Genomic DNA, 24427 nt, shown 5'->3' with positions numbered 1-24427 from the left:
ATAAGATTCCTATTAACCAATACATTAAATTGCTAACTCCCAGACAAAACTCCTAAGCAAATTAATTACCTATAAAATATGTTGAATAACCCCTCTTTAACAAAATTCTCCCATAAACTTAAATACTTCTTCCATCCTATATTTCGATCAGGTTTTTGTAATTATTAAACAACACAATAGCCAATGACTTTGTAAACAAATTTGCAATTTGATCACGACTTCCCACATGCACCCTCTCACGTATTCTGAGATGAAATGAAATTGAGTGGATCCATGTTGCCTTCCTTCACTTATTCTCAGATGAAATGAAATTTCACATCAATGTACGTGCTTCTCTCATGGTTAACTAGGTTCTTTACCAACTCTATATAGGTGACTTGTTATCTACTCGAAATTATAGTCTCACTTTCTTGTTTTTGCTCCATTTTTCTTAGAAGATTTCTAAGCTATACTACATGACAAAGACTCAATGATGTTGCAATACTCTACTTCACATGTAGAAAATGTCACAACGGGTTCTTTCTTTGAGAGCCAATTAAAGGTTGTGTTCTCATGAAAGAATACATCCTCGAATGTTCTTTTCTGATCATCTACATCTTCGCACCAATCAATGTTTGAGTATCCTACTAGTCGATAGTTGTCTGACCTAGTGTAGTATAACCCGAGTGACATTGTTCCTTGCACATACCTCAATATCCTTTTCAGTGTTTTTCAATGTGTGTAGTTCGGCTCCTCTATATACCGACTTACTATTCCAACTCTTAATAGTATTTCCAGCCTTGTACTTGTCAAGTAATGACGGCTTCCAACCAAACTTCGATAGTTGTTAGCACAGTCTCTACCATTTAAATTTGAAAGCTTTGTACTCGGTTCCATTAGGGTTAAAACTAGGTTGCAACTTGTCATCTGAAAAGCTTAAGATTTCTTCGGCTCTTGAGACACAAAGTTACCTGTCTCAAGTTGTTTGACTTCCAATCTAAGGAATGTGTCCCAAGTTGGTCGTTTGAAATTATTTTTCCATGAAACTTTTAAACTCCTTAATCATTTATGCATAAAATTGAGATGTCAATTTGCGTTGCCAATTCTTTCTAGTAATCACATTCTTTCTAGAAATAAAAAATATGAAGGAAATAAAAGTAGGGGAGAAATTTCTAGAAATAAAGAAAATTCCAAAAGTTTCTTTATGACTTGTCAAGGAAAACATCCTCCATGTGGCATCTGTAAAAAACAAGTCACTTGGAAAAGGATTGTTGGCATCATGGAAAACTTAAATGTCAATACTCTAAGAAATTTGGTCACGTAAAGAGATATCTTTGTAATAAAAATAATCAAGCAAACTTGCGAAAGAACATAATCAGGAGAAACTCTTATTCACCAATCAAGAATCTTCTAGTGGCACACGAGTGTTTGGATCTACCTGCTACATACATGTTCCTGATCAAAAGACGCACAAGCTTGAAGACAAGACTATATGAGGAATATTCTTGGGATATAGTTAAAAGTCTATTGAGTCTACAACCTATAAGCAAAAAAGCTTATCATTAGACTAGATATTGAAGTTGATGAAAATGCTTCTTAGAATTGGGAAGAAGAAAAAGTTGTTAAAAGCAACATTTTAGTTCGAGTGCAAAAATCTCAAGAAGAAACTCAAGAAGAGGCAAAACATTTAGGTACGCTTTCTCCACCTCCACAACAATAAGATTCTTCACCTGAATCCACTCCAAGATGAGTAAGATATTTGGTAGACATATATACGAAACTTGCAATTATGGTCATGATTGAGCCTAACTATTATGAAGAAGCATCAAAGAAAGAAGTATTGGTCATGGCTATGAAAGAAGAGATTAAAAGGATTGAGAAGAATAACACTTGGGAACTCGTAAACTGCCCTCGTGGAAAAGACATCATTAGAGTAAAATGAATATATAAAAGAAAGGTCAATGATGGAACTATACAAAAACACAAAGCAAGTTTAGTTGCCAAAGGCTACTCGTAGCAACAAGGAATCGACTACAATGAGACATTTGCTCTAGTTTCTCCCTTCAATACCACTAGTGCATAAATAGTGTTTAACGTCACGCGTTTAACGTCTGACGAATGAAAATCCAACATAAAAAATGACCGGTGGCATTTTTGTAAATAAAACATCATTATAGAAGTCGATTCCTCTAGTATCAGACATCAAATAAGCTTTAAACGTTGATCCCCCCATATCAGACGTCAAAAAGGTCCAAAATTTGCGAATATTAATTTTTTTTACGACATAAACATTAGCCCCTCAAATCAGACGTCAAATCCTCCTTTAGACGTCGCCTTCCCCCTAGATCAAACGTCAAAAAAGTTCGAAAATATCTCATTTTAAACGCCAATATTAATTTTTTTTTTACAACATACACATCGCCCCCCCCCCCCCCCCCCCCTTCGAATCAAACGTCAAATCCCCCTTTAGACGTTGATAATGCTAATTTTTACCATTATCTAAATATCATTTTAGTAGCAAAATCAACTCCTTTATAACTTATAACATGTTTAATCCTCTTCTTTTGTCTTGTTTTCTGAATAATTGTGTTTTAGGCTACTTCGTTGTACTTTCTTCAATAATCTCTTATTTTGTAGCTAATAATGAGCTTGGAAGAGTCTCCAACAATGTGTAGGGCTGAACCAAACACAAGGAACAAGCACACATGCAGAAACGCTCGCCCAGTGTGGACGCCCGAGGACGCTCGCTCAGAGAAAGGTGGACGCTCGTTCAATGTGCACGCATGAGAGGACGGTCGCTCAGATAGAATTGGACGCTCGTCCGGTGTGGACTCACGAGAGGACGCTCGTCCAGCGAGGACGTGCAGAGGACGCTCGTTCAAAGAAGACTCTCAGCGGACGCTCGCCCAGGAGAAGAGGACGCTCGTCCAGGACGCTTACAGAGCACGCTCGGCCAGCGAGAAGTGGACGATCGTCCAATGTGCGCAAGAGAGGATGCTCGCCCAGGAGAAGAGGACGCTCGTCCAGGACGATTAGAGAGGATGCTCGCTACAGAGAAGTGGACGCTCGTCCAGAGGCGCTCAGTGGACGCTCGGCAGCGAGAAGTGGACGCTCGTCCATTTTCTGTGGACGCTGACTTTTCCAGAGAGTTTCACGCCCGGGCGTGAGAAATGGGGCGCCCGGGCGTGACTTTTCCAGAGAGTTTCGCGCCCGAGCGCGAGAAAAGGTGCCGGGCGCGATTTTTCCAGAGAGTCTCGCGCCCGGGCGCGAGACAGAGAGGGCGCCGGGCGCGATTTTTACTGATGTGGCAGACAGTGTCTATTTAACCCTAAAACGCGAAGGGGTTTGGATCTTTGGCTGCCCAAATACGATTTCTCTCAATTGGAGCTCTTGGAGGCGAGCTAGGAGCTGTGGGAACAGTCCTTCTTCAACCTTGGGTCTTCTTCCTTCTTCCATTTCCACCATTGTTGTAAGCTTGAGCTCTCCATTCATGGAGAGCTAGTTTCATTATTGTTGGGGGATTGATGTAGCCACTGAAATCTTATGTAAAATACTATGTTTTGAATAAATTTATGCCTCTTTCATTGATTGTTAGTGTTTAATTCCTTTTCTTAATGCTTGTTGTGAAATTGCTACCCATTACATGATTTTAGGGTTTGCTTGATATTGGGAAATGTTGGGTAAATCTGGACTTGGATTAAACACCTAAAGGAAACAGTATCTAGGGATAGAGCTAGGACCTTTGGTTGTCTTAGATCTCAATTCTTAATGCAGAAATAATTGTTAGGTTTTCCAAGGGATTGGAGCCTAATAAGGAAGTCTAGGCTCTCTCTACCAAGGGATTGGGTTTGAGTAATTTAGTAGATTGACATTGGCATATTAATGAAGAGGAAGTGATTTTCTATACATAAGAGTGAAGTAGGTGAAATCATACCCCCAACAATACCATTCCATATCATTTCTAATCTTTCCATTTCCAAGTGTTTGAGTATCTAAGATCACTTTTATAAATTATGTTTCATGTTTACTTTAATTGCACAAAAACACAAATTATGAAGCATTCTTTAGTCTAAGTTAGTTGGAAATTATACGATTGTTTGGTGACACGAGTCTCTTGGGAAACGATATCCGGTCTTACCGGTTTTATTACTTAGAACGATTTGGTACACTGTTGAGGCCCAATTTAACTTGTTAATTTGTTAAGCTCAAAAATACTTGTTGGGCTCGATTTCGGCAAGTGCACCGAATCGTTCAAGTAATAAACCGGTAAGACCGGGTATCGTTTTCCCAAGAGACTCGTAATACTAGAGAATTGTGCGATTAATAACTCATATAGACTCAAGAACATAACATCGATTTACAGAACAAGTGCAGAAATATAAATTCATACATAATTACAAGGTTGGACTTTGGTATTGAAGACACTTGGAAATGGAAAAGACAAGAAATGGTATGAAATGACATTGTTAAGATTAGTTTTCACCAATGCACTCTTGTGTATGACCAATTTTATCTCCTCTCTATCAATTTACTAAAGTCAATCCACTAAAACACTCTAGCCCTAATTCCTTAGGTGAAAGAGCCTAGGTTTTCCTAATCAAATCCCAATTCCTTGGCAATCTAACAAGCAAAACCCGCATTAAAGAGCTGGGATCTAAGACAACATGTGAATCATTTTCCATTCCTAGAATCAATGACCCACAAGGACTCCTATTTCAGTTCAAGGTTTCATCTTACGTTCCCATAATCCATAAAACCCCAAAATCAAGTCATGAACGTTCCCATTACATGCAAGCTTTAAGATCGGAAACAAGAATACTAGCAATTGATAGAAAAGGCATATATATAATCAAATCATTCAATAATTACACAAGAATTCAAAGGCTACATCAATCCCTAACAAGATGGGTTTGGTTCTCCATTTCCATGGAGAACCCTTAGCTTACAAACATGGAAGATGGAAGAAGAAGGAGACCCAAAGGAAGAGGAGGAGATGTTCCCACAAGCTCCTCACGCCCTCCATGAGCTCCAGCCGTGAAATCGCGCCTCCAAATGACCAAAGACCCTAAACCCTTTGCGTTTCTGGGTTAAATAAGCTGGATCTGACACATCAGCAAAGTCGCGCCCGGGCGCCCTCTCAGTCGCGCTTGGGCGCGAAGCTCTCGGAAAAAGTTGCGCCCGGGCGCCCCATTTCTCCCGCCCGGGCGCGGGCTTCTCGCAAAAAGTCGCGCCCGGGCGCCCCTTTTTCACGCCCGGGCGCGACCAGCACACAAAACTGGCACCTGGTCACAATTCTGTGCAGAAACTGGCCCTGGTGCAGTCGCGCTTGGGCGCCCCTCAGCCAGGGGGGCTTGGGCCTGACTTTTCAGCACTGCATATTTTCAATTTTTCTGCAGATCTGCTTGCTTCTAGTGGTTGGTTCAGCCTTAGACATTGTTGGAAAGTCTTCCAAGCTCATTTTTAGCTACAAAATAAGGGATTATTGATGAAAGTACATCAAAGTAGCCAAAAACACAAATATTTAGAAAATAAGACAAAACAAGAAGGTTAAGCAAGTTATAAGTTAGAAAGGAGTTGATTTTGCTACTAAAATGATGCTTAAAATATGGTAAAATTTAGCATTATCAAATACCCCCAAACTTACAACTTTGCTTGTCCTCAAGCAAAAGTACTTCACCTAGTAAACAATTCAACCACAATGGTCTAACAATCGAAGAGTCAATTTAAATCAAATAAACAAAATCAATCATGCTTGCTCAACTTATAAATCACATTCAAGAGAGAATATAGTCTTAGCAAGCTAAACTTCAATCATGGTGCTCACAAATTCAAAGTCACAAGATAGATGCAAATGATAGATCAACAAACATGGAAAGTTGTTTTCAATGAGTGCATGGAACCAATCCTCACCAAGGAAAGTGTTTCACTCAAGCACAATGGTGTATAAGGATGTGTGTCTAACTCTCAAAAATCACAATGTTACACAAATCAACTTTGCCTTTCGTTTCACAATTTCAAACACATTAACAAGCAAGTTACATCACAAGGACTTTGATTGGCTTGTATTGTGGCTGGGCTAAGAAGAAAAATTGGTTTTTCTGGACAACAGAGCACCTTGAGATAAGAGACCAAACAATTTAGTTCATGATATAGCATAATATCTCTTTTTCTCCAAAATTGAATAAACCACTCTCAACTTATTTCCCAACACTTTTTCATTGAATTCATGTTTTTGTTTTTCTTCTTCTTTCTTCTTTTTCTTTCTTTTTAACTCAACTTATTGTTTTTCTCAATGCTCCCCTTTTGACAAGAAGAACTCCCCCAAACTTAGACCATTCTCCTCACTCTAACATATATGTTCATCTCAACTCAAGGTAAGGAGGTTAATGATTTTTCAATAAGCTTAAGGTTTCGGGAATGAGAAAGTTTTCTTTAAGGTTCAAAGGTTATACATTGGCTTTTAGGCTCAAAATGTAGAAGAGGTGGAAGAACAAGATGGCCTTGATCATTTGTAACAAGCAAGCAAATAGTTCAAATAGAGAAACTTAGGCAAAATCAACTGTGATTCCAAAGTAATATCATTCATCAATAAACTCTGAGGCACAACATCTCACAGGTTTACTCAGGGTTCCAAAATTTGATAAACATCATGCCAAGAATATTGATCACAATTAAAACCAAGCATCTATCTAAACATATACAAGCAACCACAATCTCTGTTCAACAAGCTCAACCACATAATCTCAATCAGATTTTCAAAATAATTCTCAGGGATAAATAGCAAGCACAACAAATTTGTATTCAATTCAAGCATAGAAAATGATTCACTCAAATCACCAGACCAATTGCACAAGAACTATCCACAAGGCAAGTCAAAAAGAAATCCAAATCACAAATACTGAAAGCAGATAAAACAAAAAAATTAAAACAGAAAAACCGAATTAAAATGGACTCTTTGCAGCTCCAGTAGTGTAAGAGACTAGCTTCACTTTCATCTGAAACATCTTCCTCCAACAGTAGAATATACTCCGCAACTGCTCCACCTCCCCCATCAGTAGGGGCCTGGCCCCCAGGCCATGCTACACGAGCAGCAAGATTTTCAAGTCATAGGTTGCTCTGCTCACGCCTTGCTCATAGGTTGGCCAATGGTGGTTTCAAACTTGTTAAGTCCTTAGGAAGATCTTATCCTGTAACAACAAAGCTCAAAGCAAACTTAGTGTCTCATAGCCAACACTGGAGAGAAGAATCCATAAAACAAACTAAAAGAAAGATGCACAAGAAAGCAAAGAAACAAGACAAAGAAATCCAAAACAAACAAAGACAAAAGTACAAGAACAAAGAGGGAAGTCTTAGAATTAAGCTTCCCAAAGGTACCACAACACAAAAAGGTATAAAAACAAATCAAAAGGAGTGTGTGAAAGAGTGCAAAAGAATGGGAAACTCATCATAAATCAAGAAAAACAAAAGTGCAGAACCAGAATTTTTGGTGCTGGGCGCCCCTGGTGCAGCTCGCGCTCGGGCGCCCCTCAGCAGGGGGCGCTTGGGCGCCACTGGTGCATCGCGCGCTCGGGCGCCCCTCAGCAGGGGGCGCTTGGGCGCCACTCGGTCAAGTTGGTGCAGGATGGCCTTCGTGCAGCTCGCGCTCGGGCGCCCCTCAGCAGGGGGCGCTTGGGCGCCATATCAGTTTTCTGCATAATGCAGATTTCTGCGAAATTGGCCACTCACCATGTGATTTTTGGTTCTAGACCTTCATTCAATCCACTCACACACCAAACAAGCTAAAACTAACCTAATACACTTATACAAACCATAAAAAAAACAACATCAAAACTCAAAAATCACAACAATGCAAAACTACACAAACATGCAAAACATAAGCTACTAAAGCAAATAACACAAAAATCACAAAAACACAAGTAAAACAGGTAATAAAACTGGGTTGCCTCCCAAAAGCGCTTGTTTAACGTCATTAGCTTGACGGATTACTCAATGAAGTGCAAACTTTGTTGTTGGTGTGCTCCTTCCACCAACTCCTCTTGAACCACATTCTAGCCACCAAATCAACTCTCATAGCTTGAATTCTTCTTTTTAGCCCTTCCACTACCTTGACATCTTCAAACACTCAATCCTCTTGATCAAATTTTGCTTGTTAGGCTTGAGTTCGTTGTCTCTCATCCAAGGGTGGTGGTGACTAGTCTTTCTCTTTTTCTTCTTCCTTTCTTCATCTTTCACTTAGCACTTGGAGCATCTTCAAAGGAAGAAGAAGTTGGGGCAGCTTGTGATAATGCTCAACATAGTTGTTTCCTTGTGTCCTATAATTCCTTCAATCCCAGGGTCTTCATGATGTTTTTGAGGCTGCAGTCCTCCTTGTGTGAACATCCCCTGCATACACTTAGACACAACTAGGCTAAAGCCACAAATTAGCCCAAGCAAAACTGAAAATCTATTTACAACAAAAGAGTTAGTTCTAAATACAAAATCAAGTCTTCGTAAGTTAAAAACTTCACAAAAGTCTAGTATCGACACGAGTCCCCGGCAACGGCGCCAAAAACTTGTTGAGGCCCAATTTAACTTGTTAATTTGTTAAGCTCAAAAATACTTGTTGGGCTCGATTTCGGCAAGTGCACCGAATCGTTCAAGTAATAAACCGGTAAGACCGGGTATCGTTTTCCCAAGAGACTCGTAATACTAGAGAATTGTGCGATTAATAACTCATATAGACTCAAGAACATAACATCGATTTACAGAACAAGTGCAGAAATATAAATTCATACATAATTACAAGGTTGGACTTTGGTATTGAAGACACTTGGAAATGGAAAAGACAAGAAATGGTATGAAATGACATTGTTAAGATTAGTTTTCACCAATGCACTCTTGTGTATGACCAATTTTATCTCCTCTCTATCAATTTACTAAAGTCAATCCACTAAAACACTCTAGCCCTAATTCCTTAGGTGAAAGAGCCTAGGTTTTCCTAATCAAATCCCAATTCCTTGGCAATCTAACAAGCAAAACCCGCATTAAAGAGCTGGGATCTAAGACAACATGTGAATCATTTTCCATTCCTAGAATCAATGACCCACAAGGACTCCTATTTCAGTTCAAGGTTTCATCTTACGTTCCCATAATCCATAAAACCCCAAAATCAAGTCATGAACGTTCCCATTACATGCAAGCTTTAAGATCGGAAACAAGAATACTAGCAATTGATAGAAAAGGCATATATATAATCAAATCATTCAATAATTACACAAGAATTCAAAGGCTACATCAATCCCTAACAAGATGGGTTTGGTTCTCCATTTCCATGGAGAACCCTTAGCTTACAAACATGGAAGATGGAAGAAGAAGGAGACCCAAAGGAAGAGGAGGAGATGTTCCCACAAGCTCCTCACGCCCTCCATGAGCTCCAGCCGTGAAATCGCGCCTCCAAATGACCAAAGACCCTAAACCCTTTGCGTTTCTGGGTTAAATAAGCTGGATCTGACACATCAGCAAAGTCGCGCCCGGGCGCCCTCTCAGTCGCGCTTGGGCGCGAAGCTCTCGGAAAAAGTTGCGCCCGGGCGCCCCATTTCTCCCGCCCGGGCGCGGGCTTCTCGCAAAAAGTCGCGCCCGGGCGCCCCTTTTTCACGCCCGGGCGCGACCAGCACACAAAACTGGCACCTGGTCACAATTCTGTGCAGAAACTGGCCCTGGTGCAGTCGCGCTTGGGCGCCCCTCAGCCAGGGGGGCTTGGGCCTGACTTTTCAGCACTGCATATTTTCAATTTTTCTGCAGATCTGCTTGCTTCTAGTGGTTGGTTCAGCCTTAGACATTGTTGGAAAGTCTTCCAAGCTCATTTTTAGCTACAAAATAAGGGATTATTGATGAAAGTACATCAAAGTAGCCAAAAACACAAATATTTAGAAAATAAGACAAAACAAGAAGGTTAAGCAAGTTATAAGTTAGAAAGGAGTTGATTTTGCTACTAAAATGATGCTTAAAATATGGTAAAATTTAGCATTATCATACACTTGCCAAAGTCTTAACAAGTTTTTGGCGCCGCTGCCGGGGACTCGGTGTTAATACTATACTTTTGTGTGTTTCTAACCAACTTAGGCTTTATTCTTATATTCTTTTTACTGTGAATAATTTTTTGTTTTCTTTTATTTTTGGATAACTTGGTGCTCTATTATTGTTATCTCTAGTGTATGCAGGGCACAATTCGTACTAGAAGCACACCATCGTTTGAACCTCTTCTATTGGATCCTGAAGTTGAAAAGACAGCAAGAAGAAACAATAGCCGAAGAAGAAGAGAAAACAGGACTTCAAGAGAAATTTCTCCCACACTTGTAACCTCTGAGCGACCAAACTCTCCCACAGCTGATCAGGAAATGGGGGATATGGGTGACAACATGAATGACAACGGTGATAGACAAGCAAGGCGCACCTTGGAAGACTACTCTACTTTCGCAGGGCCGCTCCACTTTAATAGTATTGATCGACCACGGGTAAATGCTGTGAACATGGAAATGAAGCCTGCTCTCATCCATTTGGTGCAGAGTAATCAGTTCAATGGCCTATCACACGAGAATCCTTATAATCATTTGGCAACTTTCTTGGAAATTTGCAACACTGTAAAAATCCATCAAGTGCCAGATGAGGCAATAAGGCTCAGTTTATTTCCATTCTCCTTGGGAGGTAATGCTAAGATGTGGCTGAACTCTTTCCCTGAAAATAGTTTTACTACTTGGGAGGATGTTGTGGCAAAATTCCTCAACAAATTCTTTCCACAATCCAAGGTCAACAAAGGGAAACAGGAGATTTCGTCTTTTCAGCAGGATGTCAATGAGACTTTGAGTCAAGCCTGGGACAGATTCAAAGGGCTACTGAGAAAGACACCCACTCATGGGTTTGATGAGCCTACCGTTCTCAACATGTTTTTGGGAGGATTGAGATCTCAAACCAAATTGATGTTGGATGCCTCAGCTGGAGGAAATATCCGTTGGAAGACACCAGAAGAAGCCCATGAGCTAATAGAAAACATGGCTGCAAATGACAGTGAATTGCAGAATGAAAGGGCTCAACAAAAAGGCGTTTTTCAACTACAATCTCAGGACGCCTTATTAGCCCAAAACAAGATAATGACCCAACAGCTTGAAGCGCTCATGAACAAACTCTCTCAATTGCCAAAAGAGCTCCAAAAGGTTTCTCAAGCTCAACATCAAGGTTGTGAGCTATGTGGTGGAGATCATATAAATGGTCAGTGTGCTATGCAAGCCAATTTCCAAGAGGTGAATTATATGGGTAATCAAGACCGCCAAGGTAACTACAACCAAGGATGGAGACCTCACCCAAGCATGGGTCAAGAACAAGCTGGGCCATCAAATAGACCACCACAACAACAATATCAACAACATCCCTCTTTATTAGACAGGACCTCAAAGTTGGAGGATACTCTTCAGCAGTTTATGCAAGTGTCCATCTCCAACCATAAAAGCACGGAAGCTTCCATCAGGAATTTGGAGATACAAGTTGGCCAACTGGCCAAGAAGCTAGAGGAAAAGTCTAATAAGAGTTTTGGAGCCAATACTGAAACTAATCCGAAGGAAGAATGCAATGTAATCAGTACTAGAAGTGGAAAGGTTTTAGCTGAGAGAGAGATGGAGGAAAAAGCAAAGAAAGATTATGAGATGGAACAAGTTAGAGGAGAGAAAAAGAAAGAAGAGGGAGATGAGAGAAGAAAAGGAAAGGAAGTTGAGAAGCCTCTTCCCTATCCACAAATCTACTCAAGAAAGGAGAAAGAGAAGCAATTTGGGCGGTTTATGGATATCTTCAACCAGCTTGAGATCACCATACCCTTTACTGAAGCATTGCAACAAATTCCCGCCTATGCAAAATACATGAAGCAATTCCTCAACAAGAAAAAGAGGTATTTAGATGAGGAAACAATTGAAGTGCAGGGAAATTGTAGTGCCATCATGCAGAAGACTCTGCCTCCAAAATTTAAAGATCTAGGGAGTTTCACCATCCCGTGCACCATTGGAGACCATGATATAGGGAAGGCTCTTATTGATTTAGGGGCTAGCATCAACCTGATGCCTCTCTCTATGCTTAAAAAGATTGGTGGTCTTGAAGCCAAGCCAACAAGAATGATGCTTCAATTGGCGGATAGATCTATCAAATATCCATTTGGTGTAGTTGAAGATGTGATAATAAAAATTGATAAGCTCCAATTCCCGGTGGACTTTGTAGTGATGGACATGGAGGAAGATGCAGAAATATCACTCATTCTTGGAAGACCGTTCATGAAGACAGCTAAGGTTGTCATTCATATGGAAGTGGGAATATTGAAATTAAAGGACCAAGATAGAGAAATAACGTTCAATGTCTTCGAAGCTGAGCAACAAAGTCGAGAAAAACAGGCTAGTCTTAAAGCCACAAATGAAATTTTATCAGTGACTAGTCTAACAGGGCAAGCTGCCAAGTTGGTCAAGAAGAGCCTTAATTGTTTCTCCCCAAAAGTGAAAGAAGAGGAAGAAGATAGAGAAGATGAAATAGTTCACCAAGGCTCTATTGTGGAAAGTGATGAACCCAAACCTGGCAAACCAGTTAAGCTTAAGAGCAGGGTCTGGGTTATTAAGGCTATCAAAGCAAATGGAGTTCTCGAAATCGAGGCTCCATATTCAAGAAGAGTCAAGTTGGTGACAAGAAAGCTGCTTAGAACATGTTGGTGTCATGAAAGGAAGAAGCACACCAACATCAAAAACCAAACTTAAGTGCTTCATTTGTCAAGCTAATGACGTTAAACAAGCGCTTACTAGGAGGCAACCCAGCTTTCTAACTCTTCTTATGTGTGATTTTGTTATTGAAGTGTCTTATGATTGTTTAAATTTGGATTGTTATGTTTTAAGTGCAATTTGGTTGTTTTGGAAAATGTGATGATGATTCGGAGTAGTAGGGTGTAACTAGTTGCATTGATGTTATTGTTGAGTTCTGTTGTGATAGAGTAATTATGAATTATTTTGATAGATATACTGTGATTTATTGTGAAATTATGTGTTTTGAATCGGTTAACTGTGTTGTGGGTGTAAAAATCTGATTTTGAATTGTGTGGATATGTGTACTGCCTATTGCATTCATGTTTTTGATTGGGTCAATTAATTGTCTTCAAGGGTGCATTCTCGGTTTTCTCAATAAGGAGAAACATGAGCATTTAGTTGAGTATGTTTGAATGCATGACATTTATCCAAAATCCAAGGTTTAGAAGCCAAAATGCTGCAAAATCACAAGCTGTCTGACCGCCGCTCAGCGGCACCTGCGCGGCACCTGCGCGCCATACCAGCAGAGGCCACTTTTCTCATTTTCTGATATGGCGCTCAGCTGCACTAAAATGTGCAGCCCAGCGCCAGCGGCACGGCCTGATGGTTAAAAACTAGCCCCGTTTTCGACCCACCTCATTATTCTTCTCTTTCCAACCCTAATTTCTCTAATTTTCCCCTTTCTCTCTCAAACCCATCACCGTTTAAACCTTCAAACCTTCCCTTACTCTCACCTTTTCTCATCTTCCACCATAATCTCTCCACTTCCCACTCACATTTCACACACTCATTTACTCCTTGCCATTGATTGTTCCTATTTCCTTCCCCACTTTCAAACTCATCACCACAACCCATTTGAGAGTGCCTCCGCCAAGGACAGCACACCCCAACCTCTGGATTTTTGTTTTTGCTACTCATTCCATCTTGTGCAAGTAGGTTGATTTCATTGTTGATACTCATTCTCTAACTTGTTTGCATATTTTTAGAATTTCATGAACTAGAGAACTTGATGACCCAATGTATGATTAATGTTGTTGAGTGCAATTGCATAGAATAGGGTTCATTATGTGTTCATGTTGGTTGCTGCTATAGTTCATTTTTCGTGATTGATCACGCTCCAACACATTCACAGGGCAATTCAAGCCCTCTGCCCAGTACCGCTCAGCTGCACAAGACCCGTGCAGCCCAGCGCTGACGTTGCAAGGCAGCTTACTGATTTGTTTTTGCTTTGCACTCTGGTTTTGTTTAAGTTGGGCTTTCAAAGCCATCTATTCTCTATGTTCTTCCCAGTTATATGAGGTCACACTAATGGTGATGTGCTGAGTTCTTGTTCAAAAATATTTTCCCACACTAATCATGAACAACCCCTTTCATCTTGTGTATTTTTTATTTTTTATTTTTTTTTGCAGTATGGCTTCTGCATCAGGCATCAAACGTATCAAGATGACTGCTGGGCAATCTTCAAGAGCTCAAAAGAGGAAAGAAAAGTTCTACTCCAATACGTTTTTGACTAAGCAACATGAGAAACACTTTACATCGATCCAAAATAGAAGGCTGCTCATGGAACGCACTGTCAATTTAAAACCTGGAGAAGTCCCCGACTTCTTGGAGGAGTTTAGCAGAAGGGAATGGAACATTCTTGGAACATACCCTGAACCGGCAACCATAGCCATAGTAAAGGAGTTTTACGCTAATGCACGAATCTTTTCAGAGAGTGATATTCCTTTCATGAGTTATGTCAGGGGAAAGAGAATCCCATATGATGATGATACCATTAACTCCTTCCTTGAAACTGAATGGAACGGGGGAGACACTTTGTGTCAATACGCCCATTTGCTAGAAGAGGTTGTTGATCATCAAGCTATTGAGAGGGCAATTTGCCGTCCAGGGGGTACATTCAGACGCAATAGACAAGGACAACCTGTGCACATTAGGAGATCTGACTTAACACCTTTGAGCAAGCTATGGATGACGCTTATGCTCTCCAACATCTCTCCTTGCTCTCATGTTTCTGATCTTACTGTGAGTCGATCTCTCATACTGTCTTGCATCCTCACCAGAAAGACAATCAATTTGGGCAGTCTCATTTCAAAAGAAATACATCAGTGTGCCCATACAGCGGGTCCTAAAGCTCCCCTTGGACATCCCTCTCTTGTTACTCACCTATGTCAACTGGCAGGGGTTGATGTCTCTACCCCACCTTTTGAACGACCACGTAAAACTATTGACTGTTCTTTCTATATGCAGTATTGCATTCCTGATGATGATGGTCCGGTTGCACCACCTCCACCACTACCCGCACGCCATCGTGCTCGACCACCTACTGAGACTCAGTCCGACTTACTTCCCTATCTGACATCCCTTCATAGGGGCCAGCTTGCCACTTCTCGGATGCTTCGTGAACTTACCAATGCCATGCCTACGCTGAACATGATGTCCGCTGCTGAGTTTGATGAGTATGTTGCTTGGCCTGGAGACCAGTCTCATTCCATTGGGGGAGGTGGAGTAGCAGCTGATGATGATACTGATGAAGATGAGCAAGAAGAAGAGGATGATGATTCTGAAGAGAGTGATGACAACACTTCATGAGATTGAGCGGGAAGCTTCTCTACTTTTAACATGACCTTTTATTTTTATTTCTATTGTAGTGCTTTCTAGTCTCACTTTTAAAATGTGTTGAAATTTAGTTCTTAGTTTAGGATTGAATGAACATTTTGTCCTTTTTAGTTTGTGTAAAGATGTTTAAGTTATCTGGCTTGATATACTGTGTTGAACCATGATGCTTATGCTTGAATATGAAATGATTTTTGAGATGGTTCAAGTTAGTTCAAACTGTGGTTGCTTTCTTCATGAAAATTATGAGAATGCTCTATGTTTAATTGCGATCAATATTTATGGCAGTTGCTTCATGATGTTGTGGAACCTTGAGTTAACCCTGTGAGATGTTGTGCCTTATATTTTTCTTGTAAATGCTATCATGTTAGATCACAATTGACTTTGCCTGAGTTTCTCTGAATTGAATCAATTGCTTGCTTGTTAGATATGATCAAGGCCATCTTACTCTTCTACCTTTTTTACATGTTCTGAGCCAAATAAGCCAATACTAACCCCTTCAACCTTAATGAAAGATGTCTTCCCTCTTTGAACCTCAAGTCTATTGAAAATTTCTTGATTTCCCTACCTTGAGCTTAATAGAGCAATCATTTGTACTACAGGAGAATGGTTTAAGTTTGGGGGAGTTTGTTCAGTATGGTGTACTGAGAAAAATAGAAAGATAGAAAAGTAAGGAAAAAGAAGAAAGAAGAAGAAGAGGAAGAAAAATGAACTCATTGAAAAAGAATTGGGAAATAAGTTGAGAAGTGGTTTATCCAATTGTGAAGCAAAGAGAGAGACTAATGTTATGAAGTAAATTATTTTATCTCTTAAGCTCAAGGTGCTTATTATCCAGAAAAACCATGTTTCTTTCTTAGCCCAACCACAAGCCAATCAAAGTCCTTGTGATGCTAACTTGCTTGTGAATGTGTTTAATTTGGTTGAAACGAAGGGCAAAGTTGATGTGTGTGACATTGTGATAGTAGAGTGATAGATACACAACCTTATACACTAGAGCATTAAAGTGAAACACTATCTTGAGTGAGGATTGGTTCTACATAATTCAGTAAAGCATTCTGCCATGATTGTTGATCTCTTATAAACTGTGACATTTGATTGATTCAATGTATTGTGAGCACCACAGTGGAAGACTAATTTGTTATACATTTCCAGTTGTTTCAAGTTAAGCAAGTATTGTCAATTCAGTTGTGCTTTTGAAAATTTTGTTGTGTTAAAGACAGATACCTTTTGCTTGAGGACAAGCAAGGTTCTAAGTTTGGGGGTATTTGATAATGCTAATTTTTACCATTATCTAAGTATCATTTTAGTAACAAAATCAACTCCTTTATAACTTATAACATGTTTAATCCTCTTCTTTTGTCTTGTTTTCTGAATAATTGTGTTTTAGGCTACTTCGTTGTACTTTCTTCAATAATCTCTTATTTTGTAGCTAATAATGAGCTTGGAAGAGTCTCCAACAATGTGTAGGGCTGAACCAAACACAAGGAACAAGCACACATGCAGAAACGCTCGTCCAGTGTGGACGCCCGAGGACGCTCGCTCAGAGAAAGGTGGACGCTCGTCCAATGTGCACGCATGAGAGGACGGTCGCTCAGATAGAATTGGACGCTCGTCCGGTGTGGACTCATGAGAGGACGCTCGTCCAGCGAGGACGTGCAGAGGACGCTCGTTCAGAAAAGACTCTCAGCGGACGCTCGCCCAGGAGAAGAGGACGCTCGTCCAGGACGCTTACAGAGCACGCTCGGCCAGCGAGAAGTGGACGATCGTCCAATGTGCGCAAGAGAGGATGCTCGCCCAGGAGAAGAGGACGCTCGTCCAGTACGATTAGAGAGGACGCTCGCTACAGAGAAGTGGACGCTCGTCCAGAGGCGCTCAGTGGACGCTCGGCAGCGAGAAGTGGACGCTCGTCCATTTTCTGTGGACGCTGACTTTTCCAGAGAGTTTCACGCCCGGGCGTGACTTTTCCAGAGAGGTTCGCGCCCGGGCGCAAGAAAGGGCGCCGAGCGCGATTTTTCCAGAGAGTCTCGCGCCCGGGCGCGAGACAGAGAGGGCGCCGGGCACGATTTTTACTGATGTGGCAGACATTGTCTATTTAACCCTAAAACGCGAAGGGGTTTGGATCTTTGGCTGCCCAAATACGATTTCTCTCAATTGGAGCTCTTGGAGGCGAGCTAGGAGCTGTGGGAACAGTCCTTCTTCAACCTTGGGTCTTCTTCCTTCTTCCATTTCCACCATTGTTGTAAGCTTGAGCTCTCCATTCATGGAGAGCTAGTTTCATTATTGTTGGGGGATTGATGTAGCCACTGAAATCTTATGTAAAATACTATGTTTTGAATAATTTTATGCCTCTTTCATTGATTGTTAGTGTTTAATTCCTTTTCTTAATGCTTGTTGTGAAATTGCTACCCATTACATGATTTTAGGGTTTGCTTGATATTGGGAAATGTTGGGTAAATCTGGACTTGGATTAAACACCTAAAGGAAACAGTATCTAGGGATAGAGCTAGGACCTTTGGTTGTCTTAGATCTCAATTCTTAATGCAGAAATAATTGTTAGGTTTTCCAAGGGATTGGAGCCTAATAAGGAAGTCTAGGCTCTCTCTACCAAGGGATTGGGTTTGAGTAATTTAGTAGATTGACATTGGCATATTAATGAAGAGGAAGTGATTTTCTATACATAAGAGTGAAGTAGGTGAAATCATACCCCCAACAATACTATTCCATATCATTTCTAATCTTTCCATTTCCAAGTGTTTGAGTATCTAAGATCACTTTTATAAATTATGTTTCATGTTTACTTTAATTGCACAAAAACACAAATTATGAAGCATTCTTTAGTCTAAGTTAGTTGGAAATTATACGATTGTTTGGTGACACGAGTCTCTTAGGAAACGATATCCGGTCTTACCGGTTTTATTACTTAGAACGATTTGGTACACTTGCCAAAGTCTTAACAGACGTCGGCCCCCCAAATCAGATGTCTAAAAGGTCCATAAATAAACGTTAGTGCCCCCCAAATCAAACGTCAAATCCTCTACTAGAAGCTGCAAAATCAGAATTTAAAGGCCACTTTTTCAAACATTAGACGTGGAACGTAGGGGGCCTACGTCTAATACACATTAGACATTAGATCTCCTTTCTCACACGTCAATAAGCTGCAAAAATACGGAAAAAGTAGCGCCAAAATGGATTTTTTAGTAATTAGACATCGGATTTGGAGAAGGGCCGACGTCAAATGCCTTTTTAAACCCCAAACAATAATAATGCGAGTTTCACTTTCTTTCGCGTTTTTGTTTAGGTTTTTTCTTCGTTCGCATTCGTTATTGTTGTTATAAGGTATGTTTCATTACTTAAATTCAAATTAATTTATTTTGCACTGATTAACTTTAGTTTCTACCAATTAAACTTCGTTTGCACCGATTAATTTTGACTTATGATGCAGTTTTGTCTGTGAGTTGATGAATCTTGGTGGCGGTAGTGAGTGTCCAATTTTCATTGCTTGAAACTCATAGTATATACAACTTTATAATGTGCTATAATAATTTTATGTATTTCAGGTGTGGTAATATTGTAGAAAAAAATTAATTTTAAAAAAAAAACAAAAAGGATGTCAGTTTAGGAGGGGTCTGACGTCAAAATTGACGTCCGGGGAAGGAGAACCGACATCCAATTGATGTCTCCCAATTAGACGTCTGATCTGGATTGGATGTTGAATGTCGAAAATAACACACGTCAAAAATCTTTTTTGCAGTAGTGTACAATTAGAGTTTTAATAAATCATGCAGCATAAAAAGGATGAAACATATATTAAGTTGATGTCAAATCAGCCTTTTTTAAATGGAGTGTTCATAGAAGAGATTTATGTTGAATAACCACAAGGTTTCATCAACAAAGGAAATGAAGGCAAAGTACTAAGACTTAAAGAAGCCTTATACAACCTGAAGTAAACTCCTCGAGCATGGTATAGCAAGATTGATCAATACTTCATCGATCAAGGATTCAGGAGGAGCAAAAGTGAGTCATAATTATATATTAAGGCACAAGGTCAGTATCATCTCATTTTCTCTTTATATGTCGATTATATTATCTATATAGGAAACAATATGGAGGTGATGAAAGAATTTAAAAAATGCATGATGAAGACATTTGAAATGATCGACCTTGGCTTGGTGAACTATTTCCTCGTTATAGTAGGAAAAAGAATTTTAAGATATCTAAAAGGCACAAAGGAATTTGGTATATGGTATAAAACCATGACTAACTCAAGGATGATTGGCTACATAAATAGTGATTTGGCAGGATCAATGGACGACGTAAAGAGTACGTCAAGATATGCTTTCTCACTAGGATCAGATATTATATATTGGGCATCAAAGAAGCAAGTAATCGTGGCACAATCAACAACATAAGTAGAGTATGTAGCAGCTACTCAAACCATGAGTCAAGAAATATGGTTACAAAGAATACTTCAAGAAATGGGTGAACCACAAAATGCACTAACTATTATCTATTGTGACAATAAATTGACAATAACAATAGCAAAAAATCAAGTCCATCATCAAATAACAAAAAACAATGCAATAACTATTATATATTTCCATTAAATATCACTTCATTCGAGATGAAGAGACAACCAAACAAATTTCACTCGAGTTTTGTCCAATCACTAGTGCAGTCAAAGGTTATGGCACCGATTATTTTAGCGTATAGACACCGGTTCTTGACCCGAAGCATATTCAGACGAGGTAAAAGGTCTGCACTTTTATGCCTTGGCTGTGAACCGAGGCAAAAAAATATACAATTAGAACTCGGTTCAAAGGGAACCGAGGCAGTATGCTCTTCCTGGTTTCCCCATCAGGACGTCGCCGTCTTTCCCACACTGCCAAACACCACACGTCGCCAAACACCACACGCCACCAAACACCACCGTCTTTCTCACATCTAACCACCCAAAACACCACCGTAGACCACCTTCGTCCATCATCATCTTCGTCCATCAGAGACAACGCGGTGATGTAGTAAGAACCCAGGAAGACCACGCGACGATGGCGGCAATGCGGCGGCAACACTGTCTTCACCACGCGACGGCAAGGCAGTAGCGGGGAGGCAGCGGCGGTTGCGTTGTGGAGCGGATCTGGAGCGGATCTGGAGTGGATCTGGAGCGGATCTGGAACGGATCTGAAGCGGCTTGGTGATGAAGATGAATGGTGGCGCGTAGATTGAGGTTGCAAGGCCAATGCCGAAGCTTCGTGAAGATTGCCATGGAAGATAGCGCCAGCGCGATTCTGCTGAGGACGCGATTCTGGTGGCTCCGTTGCTCCCTAATGGACAAAGTTGGTGACGACAGGGAGCTCGACGACGAGGCAGTAGTTGACCACACGACGGCGAGGCAGCAACGGGGAGGTCGCGGCGGTGAGGGAGCAACAGCGGGGAGGCGCGACGGTGAGGCAGTGGTTGGATGGCAACGGGAGAGAAGAATTTCTTGGATGGCAGTAGAGAGAAGAGAAGCACAGAGAAGAGAAGCAGAGAGAAGAGCAGGTAGACGACAGGGAGCTCGACGACGAGGCCGTGGTTGACCACGCGACGGCGAGGCAGCAACGGGGAGGCCGCGGCGGTGAGGGAGCAGCAGCGGGGAGGCGCGACGGTGAGGCAGTGGTTGGATGGCAGCGGGAGAGAAGAATTTCTTGGATGGCAGCAGAGAGAAGAGAAGCACAGAGAAGAGAAGCAGAGAGAAGAGCAGGTAGGTAGGGTAAATTGCCTCGATTGTTCCTTTAACTGAAGTAATTTACTTTTACTGCCTCGATTCTTCCTCCAACCGGTGCCTATACAAAGATTATACGCTTCGGGCAATTTCTAACCGAATTAATATGTTTATTATGCCTCGGTTCAAGGAACCGAGGCCTATAAGTTTGCTCAAATTACAATACTGCCACTTCACTTATATTTGCTTCGGGTTTGTCCAAATCGAGACCTATTAGCCGCGTTAGAAAGCTTTTTTTTACTAGTGAATAGAAGATCAAATTGCAGATATTTTTACGAAGCTGTTATCGAGACCAAGATTTAAACTACTGCACGCAATGCTTGGAGTTACCGAATTTGTATCAAGGAGGAATATTAAAGTGTATTACAAATTCTAGAAGAATATAGAAAATTCTAAGATAGAAGTATTAAAATGTAATAAAACTTGTAGAATATTATAGAAAAACCTAAGATAGGAAGAAAAAATCAAGAACATTCTAAATAGATAAAAATCTAGGACATTCCACGTGCTAGCATGTTCTAGAATAATCTATAGGTCTATAAATGCCTATATACTCTACCATTTGATGCAAGACAACATCTACTACAACTAAGACAATTACAACACTTCTTTCAACTACTACTCTCCACATTTTTTTTACATTTCACGGTCTCTACATTTTCTCTACCCATCAACTATTTCTTTTACAACCTCAAAATACTAACAAAAATCAATGAATCGAACCCTCATGAACAATCTTCTGGCAGGGATACTGATTGAGGAAGTGGAAAAGATGGAAAGAGTAGTGTTGATAGAAAAAAATATAGTGTTACAATTGTTAGAAGTACGAGCAATATTTGTATGAGTGCTGGAAAAATAATAAAAAAGGAAAGAAGGAGGAAGAAGCAAATTTGGTCCAAGATGATGATAGATCAGACTCGGATCAGGTGCTATTGATGGCAACTACTAGCACTGGTGAAGATAGCTCCTCTTGGTACCTAGATACACGTAGCTCTAATCATATGATCGATTGACTAATTAACTTGACTCTACATGTGAAAAATAGTAAGGTTTGCATACAACAGTACAATTGTTGCTGAAGGAATTCACGAAGTGATGATCACTCAAAAAGATGGAAGACAACCTATATGAGTGACGTGTTATATGTTCCAAACAAGAAGAACAATCTTCTCAGTTTGGGATAGTTGCTGAAAAAAGGATATGTGATGAACATGCAGCAAAATCAAATAAGATCTATGATTCTAAACAATGATTGGTGATCAAGGCACCATTGTCCAGAAACAAAATGTTCAAGGTAAATTTAAATGCTAAACAATTCAATGTTTGGCTGCCACTAATGTTGAGGAAGAGAGTTGGCTATGGCACTATAGATTTGGCCACCTAAATTTTAAAAGTTTGAATCAATGGAGTACCAAGCAAATGGTGTGTGGTATGCCACCAATTTACTCTCCTTTGAAGACTTGTGAGGGATGTGTGATAGGGAAACAACCAAGGAAGAATTCTAAAACCATTATCCAACACAAATCGCAGCAACCACTTGGAGTGATCTACTCTGACGTATGTGGATCATTGTATACACCATTATTCAGTGGCAATAGATATTTTGTCACCTACGAGTTCACCAGGAAGATTTGGCTATATATGATAGGAGAAGGAAAAAAGTGAGGTGTTCAATCTCTTTGTTAAATTTTTTTCACTGGCTGAAAAGACAGGCTAAGTGGAAACTAAAGATACTTAGAACAGATAGAACATGAAGTAACTGCACCCTACACACCACAGCATAATGGCATGTCTGAGAGAAGAAATCAGACCGTGTTGGATATGACTAGATGCATGCTGAAAGGGAAAAATTTACCATACTGTTATTGGGGAGAGTCAGTAACCAATGCTACCTATTTCTAAATAGATGTCCCATAAGGAGAATGAAGACAGTGATACCAGAAGAAGCTTGGTCTGGAGTCAAACCATATCTGTTCAGTTCAGGCAATTGGGTAATCCCAACCCAAATATAAAAAATTATATATATAAAACAAAAATGACAAGATAAATCCCACCTTTTGGCATCTTTTCTTACAAAAACCTACTGAAACAATCATTTATGTTTCTGACTATCTTCAACTCCAAAAAACACAATAGTTCACCAACCGAAATCCCAAGTCGACCTAAGCCTCTACGCTCCCAAATAGTGAAAATGGTGGGGCACAAACTCATGAACGAGGAAGAACAAAGGGAAAATCATGAACGGAGAAGATGAATGTAGAAGTGCAAAAGAATATCTACAAATGGGATTCAAGATGTTGTTATGAATAGTTTTCGTTCTTCGTGATTCCAAGGTAATATGATGTATTTTTGTGAATCCCAAACCTAAGTTTGGGCATCTTTGGTCTTCAAAGATGGGTTTGAAAATTTTTAAGTTGTCACAAAATTTGGTTTTAAATGGTCATGATTAAAATTTATGATCAAATTTTATAAGTTGGCAGCAAGAGTGTGGTAGGTACCTAGGATTAAAGGAATTGGCTCTTGAATGGGTTGTTGTCAATGCATGGAGTTAATTTTTATGGTATAGTCTTTATTCATAAATCATTATGTTTTATTTTTTGTTCTATATATGCATCCCAATGATGCTTTGTTTCAGAAACGTAAATGACCCTATCTGTAAATAAGCTCTCTTTCTCGGTTGTCTTGAATAAAGCAACCTGAAATTCATCCTTACCAATTTCTCCATAACTAATTTCTGCACTATTTATATTCTTTTATTTCAAACGTCTTTCAATTTGACTTATATTAAACAATGTGATATTCATTGTTGTATGAATATTAAATCTCTCTCTCTCTTGTTAATCATTTAAATTAACAAGTGAAATTTAAATAATTTATGAATATATTCGCTCTTTTAGATGTAATATATCTTACCAAATGTCTTTTGCTAAGGAAAATTTAGACAAAACAAATGTTTTGAGAATATCTACTAATCAATGGGATATTCTCAGCCAAAATGGAGCTGCAAATCCAAAATTACTTTGTAATTGCAAATGAAAACAGGGAAGAAAAAGTTGAAAGAAAAAAGGAAACTGATGAAAAGAGGAGGATGTGTTTTGTGTTTACCTGGAGATATGTGTTTTCTGCAATCTTCCACGAACCTTCAAAGACACAGATAATGTTCTCTGCAATAAGTGTTAAAATGAATGACACCCCTTATTCCTAACTTGTATCTCTTAGCTTCTTTTAAGTGTAAAACCTTTGAACACTCTAGAATCTCATACTAATCCAT

The 24427-nt window shown here is 39.9% G+C and overlaps 1 protein-coding gene and 1 long non-coding RNA gene across 2 annotated transcripts; one reads left to right on the top strand and one right to left on the bottom strand.

Moving 5' to 3' along the window:
• Positions 1-4804: 4804 nt before the first annotated feature.
• LOC148191698 (uncharacterized) lies at positions 4805-24427 on the bottom strand. Its single transcript, XR_015782496.1, has 2 exons — positions 24262-24427; positions 4805-7166 (listed from the first exon to the last, which is right to left on the bottom strand). It is a non-coding gene; the product is annotated as an uncharacterized LOC148191698 (long non-coding RNA).
• On the top strand, positions 7160-12784 carry LOC148191699 (uncharacterized). Its single transcript, XM_088099949.1, has one exon. It carries the CDS (start codon positions 10173-10175, stop codon positions 12738-12740), a length of 2568 nt encoding a protein of 855 aa, XP_087956075.1. The 5' UTR covers positions 7160-10172; the 3' UTR covers positions 12741-12784.

The sequence above is a fragment of the Vigna umbellata genome, chromosome 10, assembly GCF_029865625.1.
Source record: "Vigna umbellata cultivar VRB3 chromosome 10, Vumbellata_1.0, whole genome shotgun sequence".
NCBI classification, from domain to species: Eukaryota; Viridiplantae; Streptophyta; class Magnoliopsida; order Fabales; family Fabaceae; genus Vigna; species Vigna umbellata.
This window is presented reverse-complemented; position numbering and strand designations above follow the sequence as displayed.

What these genes read in the sequence shown, in the direction of transcription:
- LOC148191699 (XM_088099949.1), top strand. Translation starts at nt 10,173, where the DNA reads ATGCAGGGCACAATTCGTACTAGAAGCACACCATCGTTTGAACCTCTT.